This window comes from Chrysemys picta, chromosome 9 (genome assembly GCF_011386835.1).
Source record: "Chrysemys picta bellii isolate R12L10 chromosome 9, ASM1138683v2, whole genome shotgun sequence".
Lineage (NCBI taxonomy): Eukaryota > Metazoa > Chordata > Testudines > Emydidae > Chrysemys > Chrysemys picta.
This window is the reverse complement of record NC_088799.1, coordinates 22225925-22241067: the sequence shown is the minus strand read 5'-3', so window position 1 is coordinate 22241067 and position 15143 is coordinate 22225925. Positions and strand designations below refer to the sequence as shown.

At 37.9% G+C, this 15143-nt stretch overlaps 1 protein-coding gene across 4 annotated transcripts in view; it reads left to right on the top strand.

The window, feature by feature from the left end:
* Window positions 1-15143, top strand: part of SCHIP1 (schwannomin interacting protein 1) — a 108715-nt gene that overhangs the window by 53312 nt on the left and 40260 nt on the right. The window contains exon 1 of one of the 4 annotated variants that reach the window (XM_005287010.5): window positions 6119-6559. The exons of the other annotated variants lie outside the window; for them this stretch is intronic. Within the exon in view, the coding sequence (XP_005287067.1) occupies window positions 6530-6559 (30 nt within the window). The 5' untranslated portion in view covers window positions 6119-6529. Of the gene's footprint in view, window positions 1-6118; window positions 6560-15143 lie in introns of those variants that run through there. 4 annotated transcript variants of the gene reach the window in all.

The following is a 15143-nucleotide window of genomic DNA, read 5'->3' as shown; positions in this document are numbered from 1 at the left end:
CATTTTGTAAGTCAGGCAACATTTTCCCTTTTATTTGTTGGGGCAACATTTCTCTTAAAGCCAGCTGGGCAAGGTGGATTAAATATTCCATTATTTAACAGTAGTCAGAAGAGACGGAAAAGTCAGTGCTTTGCCAGGCTAAGATCTCTCTCTATTCGTGCAGTAGCTTTCTCCTGGCCGGAGAGATGTGCTGTATCTCTTCTCAGCAAGGAATGTTTAGGCTAACAGCATAGTCATCCTTGTATGTGTTCTCAAAACAACACGAAAGCATCCATACTGCATTATCAAAAGCAGTTTTCAGAAAGAGGTTCTTAGGGCAGTGAAATTTAGTTTATTTTCAAGACCCCTTCCTCCCTTGGTGGACTGTCAAAGGTTCCTAGGCATTCTAATTGGCATCATGTAGGTGCAGAAATAGGAATGTTCTTTTCTATAGCAAGGGACACCATTTTGTAGTGACCCACTTGGGAGACAGCCAAATAACTTTCATTCACTTGAAGCACCCACAGCTTTATTTATTACCTACCTATCTGACTTGCCCTCTGGATGGATAATCACAAAGTGATGAAGAAAGAGCAGGTGCAGATGTTTGCCTGGCTCATAGCCTAGTACACTAACCTCTAGACAGATACTCTTTCCTTTATTCTTTCAATTTAAAGAAAGACTCTTTGCTTGCTCTAAGGAATTCCCGTGGAGCCTGTTACTATGGTGTAATTATGGCCCTGATCCTGCAATGAGCTGTATACGGGCAGACCCCTGCACCTGTGTTGATTCATTGATATTTTAATGGGATTCTGCATAGATATAGGCATATGTCCACACACAGCTCATTGCAGAATTGGGAGCTATATGCCAACCAGACCAGTTGGTCTGTTAAGAATAGTCTCTTGGAAGAGGTGGAGGGATACTGTGCCGCAAACTAAAAGTTAAACATAAAGCAGCCCCCACACACAAATACGTATAGAAGGAATAAACTGTTAAACAGGGTGGTTTTGTATACTTCGCACCTCACTGCGCCAAAGCTGTGTCCAACAAGATTCACGCTATTCTTGTCAGAAATCTGCTTTGTGTGAAATGGCACTGAGTCATTTCAACTATAAATAAACCAGTAATGTGTGAAGAGTGGGATAATTTCATGAGTCTTTCTTATGACACACATGATAAATGTCATCAGGAGATTATGTAACACAGGAAGCTGCTTTTAGCATTAAGCAAGGAGTTTTGTTTTTTTTTGTTTTGTTTTTTCGGTTGTGGGGTTTTTGTTTGTTTTTTGGTCTTTTGGGGCAAACGTTTTGCCCTCTGTAAAGGAAGCTTCTGAAAAAAAGTCTTGCTGAGAGATCCCTTTACATTTCTTCAGAATGAAAAATTAAAATTTAAGTGTTTTTATATCATTCTTTAAAAAAAAAAAAAGGCAGTTTGTCTGATCCAGCCCCCAAAAAACCAAAACACTTCAGGTGATGTTCACTCATCAAAAATTGCTGAGACTCCAGAGCCACAGAGACCATTCCCTACCTTAAGAGGGCTTATCCCCTCTCAACTACCTGTTGTGTACCTGGTTAGGAGTCCTGTCTTTTCACCCTCTTTCCAGAGCTGGAGTTTGCAAATTGTTTCATTATGATTATCCCATATGTGGCAATTAATATCTTGGGTAATTTATGTTGAGATTTGCTAAGCATTAAGTCCACACATACACTGATGATAAGGGCTTCTCCACCAGAGTGAACATCAGCCACCTAGAGGAACCCGTGTCTGGTCATAATTATCAGTTGTCTGTCTTCCATTTTGGAGTTCAGCCAAAAAGAGAAATAAAGTAGCCTTCTTCTTTCTCCATCCTTCCTAACAACCAAACTTCCTTGCCTTCCTCCCTCATAGCCCAACCTGTTGGTTTTGGTTTTTGTTATTGTTTGCTTGTAAAAGTTGTAAAACTTTTGAAAGAAATGCACTTTTCCCCCTCCCCATCCAAACACCTCTGCAGTATGCAGCAGAGTAGTTGAAACCTCCTTCTGCAAGGTAAGGTAGTTCTTATTTCTGCTCAGTTCTCTCCCCTGAGAGCAGCCTGGAGCTGTTCCTGTCCCACAGTCCTTACAAACTGTAGCCACGTAGCATTCCTACCCTGGTGGGGATGGACACTGAGTTGTTGACACTGAGTTGTTGACACTGACCAGAGTTGTTGACTGAGCCCTTATTTCCTGTGAAGCTGTGCTGCAGAGATGAAGAATTCCTCACATGGTTGTGCGGGTGATGACTACATATCAGCCTTTCTGCTGAGATACTGGATAAGGCCCTGAAAGAAGAAACTGAGAAAACAATTGGTTTTATGGGATTTTTCTCCCTTCAGCTCTTTGCCCTCCCACTTGTGTGAAAACTCTGGTGAATCTCCATCCACCCACATTTTCCCCTGTTTTTTTAATGTACTTGCAAGGATGAAGAGCTGAGAAAAGTGGGGGTGGCGAGATCATCATGCAAGGCCATTTTTGAGAGAGAAATCCTGAGTCGGGGATAGATTTTTGGCACTTGAATCAGGGGCTGTGAGGAAAACTCAAGATTCCTGTTTTCCCATAGCCATTTGAACTTGTGAACTCAGCCTCCACAGGCCTAGGAAACAGTGCAAATAATAACAGGTTTCAGATTAGCAGCCATGTTAGTCTGTATCCGCAAAAAGAACAGGAGTACTTGTGGCACCTTAGAGACTAACAAATTTATTAGAGCATAAGCTTTCGTGGGCTACAGCCCACTTCTTCAGATGCATAGAATGGAACATATATTGAGGAGATACATATACACACATTCAGAGAGCATGAACAGGTGGGAGTTGTCTTACTAACTGTTAGAGGCCAATTAAGTAAGTGAAAAAAAACTTTTGAAGTGATAATCAAGCTAGCCCAGTACAGACAGTTTGATAAGAAGTGTGAGAATACTTACAAGGGGAGATAGATTCAATGTTTGTAATGGCTCAGCCATTCCCAGTCCTTATTCAATCCTAAATTGATTGTATCTAGTTTGTATATCAATTCCAGCTCAGCAGTCTCTCGTTGGAGTCTGTTTTTTGAAGTTTTTCTGTTGTAAGATAGCCACCCGCAGGTCTGTCATTGAATGACCAGACAGGTTAAAGTGTTCTCCCACTGGTTTTTGAGTATTATGATTCCTGATGTCAGATTTGTGTCCATTAATTCTTTTGCGTAGAGACTGTCCGGTTTGGCCAATGTACATGGCAGAGGGGCATTGCTGGCACATGATGGCATATATCACATTGGTAGATGTGCAGGTGAATGAGCCCCTGATGGTATGGCTGATGTGATTAGGTCCTATGATGATGTCACTTGAATAGATATGTGGACAGAGTTGGCATCGGGCTTTGTTACAAGGATAGGTTCCTGGGTCAGTGTTTTTGTTCAGTAATGTGTGGTTACTGGTGAGTATTTGCTTTAGGTTGGGGGGCTGTCTGTAAGCGAGGACAGGTCTGTCTCCCAAGATCTGTGAGAGTGAGAGATCATCTTTCAGGATAGGTTGTAGCTCTTTGATGATGCGCTGGAGAGGTTTTAGTTGGGGGCTGAAGGTGACAGCTAGTGGTGTTCTGTTATTTTCTTTGTTGGGCCTGTCTTGTAGGAGGTGACTTCTGGGTACTCGTCTGGCTCTGTCAATCTGTTTTTTCACTTCAGCAGGTGGGAATTGTAGTTTCAAGAATGCTTGATAGAGATCTTGTAGGTGCTTGTCTCTGTCTGAGGGATTGGAGCAAATGCGGTTATATCTTAGAGCTTGGCTGTAGACAATGGATCGTGTGGTGTGTCCTGGATGGAAGCTGGAGGCATGTAGGTAAGTGTAGCGGTCAATAGGTTTCCAGTATAGGGTGGTATTTATGTGACCATCGCTTATTAGCACAGTAGTGTCCAGGAAATGGACTTAATTAATGGACTTACTCACTTACTTAATTGGCCTCTCAGAGTTAGTAAGACAACTCCCACCTGTTCATGCTCTCTGTATGTATGTATATATATCTCCTCAATATATGTTCCATTCTATGCATCCGAAGAAGTGAGCTGTAGCCCAAGAAAGCTTATGATCTAATAAATTTGTTAGTCTCTAAGGTGCCATAAGTACTCCTGTTCTTAATGCAAATAATATAGAAGAGATACGCTGATAGCTTTTCAGTAATGAAACTAGCATTCTCAAATTTATAGAAATAATAGATTTAGGAAGGAGAAGCATATAGTTTTTTTATTGCAGAGATAGTTTTGTGCATTTTCATACCGTACAGGATATTGTGCAAAAATGAATATTACTCAGTACATTTTAACTTTTTACTATGTTTTACCAATAGCCTAGTCTATAATACATCAAGCAGCAGTCTCCTCCAGGGTAAATTGAGGGACTTCAGCTCAGCATGTCTTCTCCACTGGCAGTGCAGTGAAAGAAGCATGGCTTCATTGATATCATCATTACGTGAGCTAGCAAGAGATTGGAACATCATAGCTACGCTATTAAAGGGGCAATCCCAGGGGATGGCATTATGCAGGACTGGAGACATCTTGTATTCCTATGCAAAGATTGGCAGAGTTTGAAGGTGTCTATTAACATTGAGCTCTAGATTGTGCATGATAGGCACTGGTCGGCTTGGGATTGGTGCAGACGCACCACCCTATGTTGAGCTCTGGAAGGATTTGTCTCTGATTGGCACAATCCCTGCTGGAGTTCTGCAGCATTCAGGGAGGAAGCATGACCACTGTGATGTACCATAGGAACGTGCTCTTCGCCTGATGTCTGGATGTCTCCATGCTCTTTTCTGTATGGTTAGAAGTATTAGGAGGGAGCATTTCTTGAATACAAGAGCAAAAAAATGCTCTGATGTCCTAGCACTTACACAAGAGCTAGGCACAATCTGGCCTCAGTGTTTTACACATTACACTTGACTGTTAATGTGCCAGGACCACCTAACATTTTTTTCACCGTTTTAAATTGAAGGTGAGCAGCCCAGCGGTGAAAGTGACTCTGAAATCTCACGTTTTTCTATGAGCTACTTGCTAAAACTCCCAGCCCAAGGTCACAAATTCTGAGAAATTGTAAAATAGTATTTTATTTCTTCTTTCACTCTTGTCTTCTATAATAAGACTGTTCATCAGTGGAATACAAAGTTTGTATTTAGTTTCTTTTATATGTTGAGAATTACAGCCTGACCTGTACTGCCATTTGTAAAACCAGTGTATAATCTCAAAATATTATTCTGAAAGTGCAATAGAAGATTTACAAAAATTAATGTTTGTTTAGTTATTCTTAAATAATTATCACTGCTGTTTTGGAATATTTGTCTAGCCTCTAAGAATTTTCAGGCCTAATTATCTCTCCTCTGAGGATTGGATGACAGGGTATTACAAAAATAAACAAGCTCAGATCTAAAATACCAAGTCATAGTTGTTCCTAAAAATGCTGTGCAGGCAAACTGTGGCTGAGTATAGTTTCCTCTGGATATTTGTCTGATCTTCAGATTTCTTTTCATCAGTGAAATTTAGTTATAGAATAGCCTATTTTTTGTTTGGGGCTGTTGCAAAGAACACAGATGTCTGTTTCATTTGAAACAAACTGTGTGGCATTAACTGTTCCCTGTATTGGATAATATCTGTGTTCAAAGCTCCAGCTCACAATGGACATTACAATATAGAAAGTAAATTCTTTAAACACCATTGCATCCTATAATTATACTTCACAGGAAATGTTAGAAAATATTTTCAAGAAAAGATTTTATGTTTCTCAGATACATTGTTAAAAGAAAATAACTAGAATGCATTCCTACCTATTATTTAATGATTCAATATCTTAAAATCTATTTTGGGAAGATGAAATACATACCTCGATTCTTTTTTGGGTGGAATGTACACCTGAGTTTGGTTTATTCAGCTGTATATGGTCTTGTCCAAAGAAAGAAATGTTGTTTGATTGAAATAGATTCATGTTTTTAAATTACCAAGGCAATTGTTTATATTTCTGTAATACAATTATGACTCTCTGTTTGTAAGCCTCATTAAAACTTCTAAGCAGTAATCGAAGAACGGCTATAGGGAGGGAGTAGGATGCCGAAGGTCAGAAATGTTCAAGTGAAGTATTGATTTGTCTCTCTCCCCCCCCCCCCTTTTTTTTTTCCCTTTAATGAGGACTAGAATGTTTCCACATCAGTTAACTGCCTTCAGAAAGCACCAGAAGGTCACACCAGCCTCAGACTGATCCTTTTCTTTGTGTCTATAATATAATTGGCCGATTGTGCTAGTGATGAGTGAACCCCCTCCCCCATCACAGTCTCAGCTACATGTTGTTAGACCTCATTGCTAGTTCCCTGAGGAGAACAGCACTGCTACACTCCTCACTAGCAAAGGCAGTGCCATTGCGCAGGTTGAAACAGCAGAAACAGCATCCATTTTAATCTGCAGGAAGCTTCTCGCCTTACAAGGGCGTTCTTTTCTCCTTCAGATGCTGTAAATTTTAACTGTGCAGCTTCTGTAAACATTCCTGGCTTTGGTGTCTGCTCTCTGTATGATGCACTGAGATGGTACACCAGGAAAACTGTTCGTATCAGGTAAGAATTAAAGCTCTGTTACGATGATAGGCATCCTTTGGGGAGAGAAAGGCCTGCCTTTTTCAGTGCAGCAGGTTGTCTCTCTTCGGCTTCTACAGTATTGTTAGTACTGTGTTTTGTTGTAAATCTGATGAGCAGTGTAGAAAATAATGCTTAGTTGGCTTGTAAAATGTGAATTATATAGGTATAATTTGTCCTGACATGTATGCCTATATGGATACAGGAACTCCTTTAAATGAAGAGCTTTTTAAGAAATGGGGAAACAATTTTGGGAAGCAAATTATGGAACAAATAACAGGTGCATAAAATAATAGTAAACAATATTTTTAAATGTTAACTTTCAGTGTGTCAATGTCTAAATTCTTGTGTACACTACACAATGTTCACTAATACAGTAAAAATATTTAGATGAACTAAGTGGAAAAGGAACAGATAACTGATTTATTTTCTCTGCCACTTCCATTCATTGATGCTTTACGTTCAGTAATATGTATTCATCTGAGTCTTTGTGAACGAGTTGCATTTTACGTTATATAATGCGTCAACACTTACTCTGTTACGACAAGTATAAATGAGAGTACTTGATTTAAATTACTTGTACGAAGTGGCTGTTTTAGCACCTTCGTAGTTATATATGAAGAGAAATTAGCTTTTAATATTTTTAAGAGTTCTATATTCACTGTCTGTAATTGCCTATTTATCCTGGTAGATGCATTAAAATGTAGTCGTCATTTTCAAATGCTGTCTTTTCATTGTTTACATTATGGTTTGCTATTTTGATAAATAATCAAAATATGGATTAATTGATTGCAAGGTCTTTGGGGCAGAGACGGTGCCTTTTTATGGGTTTGTAGCACGAGCACAGTGTAGTCTCCCAATCTTGGTTGGGCCCTCTGGGCACTGCCACAATGCTAATAATCAGAGATGAAGGTGAGAAGATAATTGGTAACAAAGACTAATGTATTACCTTTCCATAGGGCAAAGTAAGAATTTAGGCGTTTACACTGACATTACTTCACTTTCCTAACAGTAGAGGGACAGTATTATCACACACATACACACACCTACCTACCTACCTACCTACCTACAGATTCCACTCCCACGGCTTGGTCCTGCTTGAAGATTACTGTTAATCACATATATCCGCATGCATAAAACAGCATTATAGCATGAAGGGAAGTAAACCAAAGTACCAGTATATACACATAGTACAGAGTTAAAAATGATTTTTGAGTTTGAAGATTTTTAATCCAATTAGCAGTTTACAATAATTATTCCAGTCTATCCCCTTCTAAAAATGTATTTAAATAGTTTTCTGAAGCCTTTAGCCTGTCATGTTAGTAATTTAGTAAATAGCATCATTGTTGTGTCTCTGAGAATGTTTTCCCAGCATAGTTCTGGGAACTGAAGGGTTAAAGGTCGCCTATTGTCTCTTCTCAAATGGAAGCCAGTCTTCTGGGAACTGTGACTAAGTGAAGATACATTAGGTTCAGTCAAGAATGCTGCTATTAGGCTGGGTAGCATCCTAAAGCATTTGGTTTTGTGTGATCATAGTATGGCTACATTTTTAATACTTTTAATCTGCTTATTCGTTACAATGTATTCTTTCAAAACAAAAATATTAACACTAAATCACTAGTCGTATGTGAATCTTTATTTTAGAAAAATATCATATGAGAATGATCTTTGTTTTGTTTAAATACCTCTGTTTGGTTGCACGGTGCGACAAAACAACCCAAATAATCAAACCCTTTAACCTGGAGGTCAAGTTTTAATCCTTCTGTGATCAGCAATCCAGGGTTTAGAATCAAACTACAAGCCATAAATGATTGGATTTCAGCAAGCTAGAGAGGAAGGGTGGCTTCCCTAAACACGGGCTGTGATGGGGGGGAAGGGAAAATGTCAATGTTAAGGCTGCTATAGTCACGTGTGATATCTGTGGTCAAATTCCTTTTTGAAATGTGCTTTGGGTTTCATCAGAGCTTTAAAATACACTTAGTAAAGAGAGAGACCCTATACAGTTGAGATGTTAAATCCCTGCAGGGGCTGTTTAAAAAATAAATTCTAAATGCTAAGCCGGACTGTATATTATGCTACCATAAGAATCCTAGAGTGGTGGATCAGCAGCACAGTTTTATCTTAAAACCCGAGACAGCAAAAAGCAATTCATTTATACACATCTCACTACACAGATCTTGTTTGACCTAAATCAACTGCTGCTGCTACTTTCTAAATTCTTGAGAAGATGATCCATACAATTAGATTTTTAAACAGAATTCACAATTCCAAGAAGAAAAATGCTAGATGTTCATTAAACAGTTTTAGATCATATTCTAAATAATATGATGATAACTCTCCTGGGAAGGTTAATGATCTGTGCTTTTATATATGGAATCTCTTAAATTGGAAGGATTATACATTGATTGCAGTGGAATTGAATGTCATATGGTAATGAAATATGAATCCTTTCACTTCTAGGTTATCAATCTGAATCCATACCAGGTCACTGGTGACCAAAAGTTATTACCACTTGAGGCTGTGTAGTGGCCTCCGTCCAGTTCCCAACTAATAATTATTACACAAACCACTGCCATCCCTACTATTATTGACTCATTAGGCATAGACCCTTTCACCATTACAGATCGCCTATCCAGTTCAGGCATATTGGCATTGGTATGTTGGTAATCTCCATTACAGCACCATTAAAAGTGATTGAAATTATTTTTGTAAGTAATGCCAAACACTTGTTAAGATCAGTGAAATATTTAAGAGAATATGTGTGTAGTGTTAACATTATGAATAAATACAATTTAAAAGTAAATTGCAAATGTGTTTTCAACTAATCTCCCAAGACCTGTGCTTTAGGGCTCTATTTTTTCTCCTGCAAATTTAACATGAAAAATACCAGAACTTGCACATTTGTTTAAAATACTTGAGACAGCTATGATGTCATCAACATGCATCGAAGAAATACAACCTTAACTCAGGCCCTGATAAGTAAATAAAATATTTTGTTATAATGTACTTCCTTGCAATTTAAATATACCCATGTACTATTTTAATGATTTAGGATCTTAACTAGTATTAAGTAATAAAGCATTTCAGTTCACCATTAAATCCTTAAGGTGCCCTTTGCATAGAGTAACATAGTTAAGGTTGTATTTATTCTGAAAATCAAGCTAATGTCAGCTTCTTGCATATTTTCTTCATCTTGATGAATGAGTCTATTGTGAGCTCTTCGGATCAGAGTTTGCCTTTTTGTTACATAGATGCTACCATAATACTACTATTAACATGGCAGTAATGTTAAATATCACCACCTCAGACTTATTTCTGATGATCTTCTAAAAGTTGATAAATTTCTGGACTCCAAAACATTGAAACTGAATCTCTGTGTAATATAATACTCCCTAAACAGAAAATTGCCCATGGGAGCCATTCAGTTTTGCAGACTAGCATCAATTTGGATATGTACCTATTTCTGTTGGCTGAAAGGCCAAACATTCTTGGGCTTTATACACAGATAAAAAACTGATATGACCAATTAGATTTGATTTTCTTAGAAGTCCTGGAATTAGCTCCAAAACAGGTATTTCAGGAAGGGTCTGGGACACAATTCATAGGACAAGATCTGCTTAGATGGAATTTGGATAGTATGGCTCTGTCTTCACTAGGATATTTACCTTTTGCTGACAACTTGTACAGCTTGAATTGTGACTAAAAACTGTTTTATTTCCATGTGTTAACTGAACTAAAACATGTTCAGCATCACTTCAGAAATTTGATTGGACCTTCAGTTTTCAGCCTTCCCTCCCCGGAACAGTTCAGTCCCCAAATCCTGTATTCAGATCCCTCTTCCTCAACATTTCACCCCCGCGCTACTCCAAGCTTTCTGTATGATCTCTGTGCATTAATGTCATATGGAGCTGCACAAAATTTAGTAGCTATATACACGTGCTGAAACATCAGGATGCCCCTCCATATTAAACTTGTATTAAATTTGACTTGCTGCACTTCCATAGAAAGAAGGGGAAGAGTGATATTTCTCAGTAAATGCCTCTCCCTTTGCAGAATTCTTAGGGAGTTGGTCAGCTTGTAGGCTACAAGCTCTCCATTTTGAAAGGAGTCCTTTCAGTAAAGAACTGTCTGTAGATCTAACAGCCACCTGATTTCCTTGGGAAAAGAAAGAGAGGTCCTAAAGTACTTGCTGTTTCAGGCCATTTTAGGGACTTTTGCTGCCACAGCTATGTCAGTCAGGGCTAACTTTTCTTCACACCTGTGACTGATATACCTAGATCAACAAAGGTCTGAAGTATACATATGGCCTCAGTAATGCTAATATCAACTACTGAAAAATCATTAGTCAGGGTCTCCAAAAAATCATGAAATTTGATTTATAAATCATTACATTTTTAAACATAACTAATTTGGGGGTCCTTTTATTTGCTTTCTATTTTTTGAGCCTTTAGGATTCACATTTTGAAGATTTCTCAGCAACCATAAATACTAGAAATGAAAGCTGAGAGACTCAGGAAAGACACCAAATATTATGAGACTCAAGATAAAATCACAAGAGTTGGCAACATTGCAGTCTACTTCTCCTGTATTAGGGCAGAAGACATGGCACCCATCCTATCTTCCAAAATCATTCTTTTCTTCAGCTGATTTCTGCATTTTGTAAATGCTAAAAACCGTTTTGTAACAAGGGAGTTGGAGCTCAGTAGATCAATAGCTCCAGGGCACACTGATCACCAATGGAAAAACTGCTACTATTAAGTAAACTAAAGGAGCCTGCTGCCATGGAAATGGGGTCTCGGGAGCCCTTTCAACAGACAGGTTAGAATGCAAGGATGAGGCTGGCTCTTTTTCTCTTTGGAGCTGTGAAAAAAGCTCCCCTTCTCTACCTGAAAGTGCTTTCTGATCATCCTGTGAAACTTTTCAGACATGTCTGTATAAATGTGAAGACGGATGATGGCCAGCCTTCAGAGTGGTACTTTCATAATAGGACTGACTTTAAAAGAGTTTTTCTAAAGTAACCCATTCAGACCTTCATAATAAAACAAGTGTTCCTTAAATAATTGTCCATTGATATGACATTTCTCTAGGCTTGGCAGAATTTTATTTTTTATAATTATGATGGATAATATTGATTATTTTAAGCATTTTTTTCTATTTTTATAAATTTAAATTTTTACAGTTGCAGGAAATTATGGGGAAGGTCAGATAATCATTTAATGATAGTTGAGATTCAAAAAGATAAAGCTTTATAACCATTAAAATGCAAATTGTCGACATCACATATTAAAATATACAAAGTACATATCCTTAAATCAAACTCTCAGAAGTTCTCAAGCAGCATTTTTCTTACATTGCCTATCTGTTCATTTTGATTATTATTGATGAAAATATATTTTCATACGTTTGTGTGCACAGTGAAATCAATGTTTATTGACATTTACTGATAGAAATGTAATCCTTCCAAACTTGTTTATAACCTAACCATATATAAAAAATGCTGTAAATTCTACTAATAAATAATAAACTAGCAACCACTTTTGAGATTATTGCGAGAGGTGTTCATAGGTATAGGTACTCTAGTTGGCTTACCAGGATCAGTTAACTAGATAATCTGCTAAAGTGCACTCTTTGGAAAAGATTGGATCCTTGGAACAAGAAGATCATTATGGCCTCTTCTCTATCATTCTCTTTATGTCATACCTTAGAAAATGTATAGTTCATAGTTTTGTTCATTTCATTGACTCAGATAAGTGTTATCTGTGCATAATTAAATCTGAATGTTTAAAATACTCCTACAAATTTCAGTTATAATCGTATTGCTCATTTTTAGTAACCTTTAAAAAAAACAGCAGAAGGCACTTACTGTTTCATGCCTTACTATCAGTATGAAAAATTAAGTTTTTAATTTTAAGACTAAGAGTTAATCTGTCCTGTTTTCTTGCTTTTATAAAACCTGAAAATTGAAATGCGTTTTCCCCCAGACTTTGCATGCACCAAAAAGATGGTATAGCTTGAAATTGATATATAGTTTTATATCTTCAAGGGGGTGACTAATTTCGATCCTTGAATATGAAGGAGTGGGGAGGGGGTTATTACATTGCATTCTTAACTGTAGCAGCTTGAGCCACAGGAAGGCAGCATGGCCTATTGTATAGAGGACTGAACAGAGTTAGAAGACCTTGGTTCTATTCCTGGCTCAGCCATTGACCTTGTTTGTGACCTTGGGGAAGTTACTTCCCCTCTTTATGCCTCTGTTAACTCTTCCTCCCTTGGTCTCATCTATTTAAATTATAAACTCTTTTAGGCAGAGACTCTATCTCCCTTTGTGTCTATACTGCCCCCACACAATGAAGCCCCTATCTTGATTGGGGCCTCTTAAGTTGCTACTGTGATTCTACTACTAATAATAAAGTAGAGCTGCACTAAATATGTGTTCCAGTTTTTATGTTAGGATGCCCCAAATACAACCTCAGACTTCAAACTCTCTTCCCTACTGCTACCATTTAAATTCACTGAAAGGAGAAACAGTTTTTGTAACTATAACCATGATTCGAGTTTCATAGCTGACGAAATTTTACATGGACTTCTCTCTCACAAAAGTAACCCTTACCTAATAATACAAAAGCTAAGTGTACCTTATAATGTAGCTTGGTATGTGTCATTAAACTGACTGCAATGCATGTTGTCTGTGTATATATTTAAAGCACATAAAGGGTGCCAGAGTGGCTGGCCTAGGGACTGAACTGTTTATCTGAATGGATACAGCATGTACAGCAGCCGTGTAATCCTCTCCAATTGGCTTTATTGCCAAAAACTACAAATGGGAAGAAAGTAGCTGTCTACTGAAATGCCCAGTCAGCTCTGCAATGTTGTGACAACCCAGAAATACATTTGTTTTATAGTTTAGTTTTCAAGGCAATAATTTAAATATTAGTAGTGGCATGCCCTCTAACAGAAGTGGAGGTATAATGCCTTTGTACAATGACCCTCGTCCTCTCAGTACTTGAGAAGCTACTGAGAGGAATGACAATTGCTGGTGGCTGCAATGTGACCCTAGAAATGGTAGTTAGATTGTACAAAGAGGCCCTGCTTTGTCAGAAACCTATTGTATTGCATAGTACTGTATTCTGAATTGATTTCTTCTCTCTCATTTGAAAGAAGATGTTCATTGAACAAAGAATTTTCATTTAAGGTTGTGATTTGATTTGATTTGAGTTAAAACCAGAATTATCAGCTTCTGGACCGGGGTAGGCAATCTATGGCCCACATGCCATGCTGATTTTCTGTGGCACTCTCACTGCCCGGGTCCTGGCCACCAGTCCGGGGGGGCTCTTTATTTTAATTTAATTTAAAATGAAACTTCTTAAACATTTTGAAACCTTGTTTACTTTACATACAACAATAGTTTAGTTATATATTATAGACTTCTAGAAAGAGACCTTCTAAAAAGATTAAAATGTATTACTGGCACGCGAAACCTTAAATTAGAGTGAATAAATGAAGACTCGGCACACCGCTTCTAAAAGGTTGCCGACCCCTGTTCTAGACTAATAAGCTAAATCAACTGATATGACTTTTTTTTTCTGTCGGATGGTCTCATTACAAAGTTAGTCCTGAGCGAATCTCAGCGAAGACATTTCTCCAACTGTACTTGGATGACAGGGTAATTAGCCTGAAAAAGTTTAAATAAAGGGCAAAGAGGCCGTTTAGGTGAAAGATTCTGTGTGAATGTATTCTAAATAGAACCTGTCTCCTTTTTGTCTAATGAAAGAAGCAAACTATTCTGAGTTGGATACTGCAGTGGTGTGTGTGATTTCATTTCATTTCATTTTGCCTAAACATAATTACAAAGCCCAAAAGCTTGACTTTTACTTTAGTGGTGTTGAAATAAAATCACATCACATACATTAATTGCATTTATTATTTATGTGGTGATAGTACATAGAGGTCCCCACTGGGCGCATGGCCCCATGTACTAGACACCATACATACATGTAATAAGAGAGAGCTCCTGTCCTAAACAGTTTATAATCTAAATAGATAAAACAGAACATTTTATTCCCATTGTACAGGTTGGGAAATGAGGGCAGAGAGTCAGTGACTGTCCAAGGACAGATGTGGGGAGCTGAATCCAGATCGCAAAAGTCCTAGTCCAGGGCTTTAACTACAAAACTGTCCTTTCTCTTGGATTAAATTAAAACGATGCATAAACTCTTTGTTTATGTTAACACTTATGATGTTTTTTCATACCCTGAAGTGGGGGGGGGGGATGTTTCTGTGTTTAGTTTTTTTTTGGGGGGGGGGTTGGTTTTTTAATTCTTTTACTTATTCATTCTGATTTATTACAATGTTGCTTTGTCAGGAAGAGTAAAAAGAATATGCTCTTTATCCAGGGACAAATGATCAACCCATAGTGATTAACTGCTTCAACAGAACCTTCTATGTATTAATCCCATGAGGAAATACTTAGACGCATTTCTAAATATCAGTTTTAATAGGCAGACACAGTATTTTATCACTGGATTAACAGTGGACCTTTTCAGATAATTTAAGGGGGAAGCAAGTG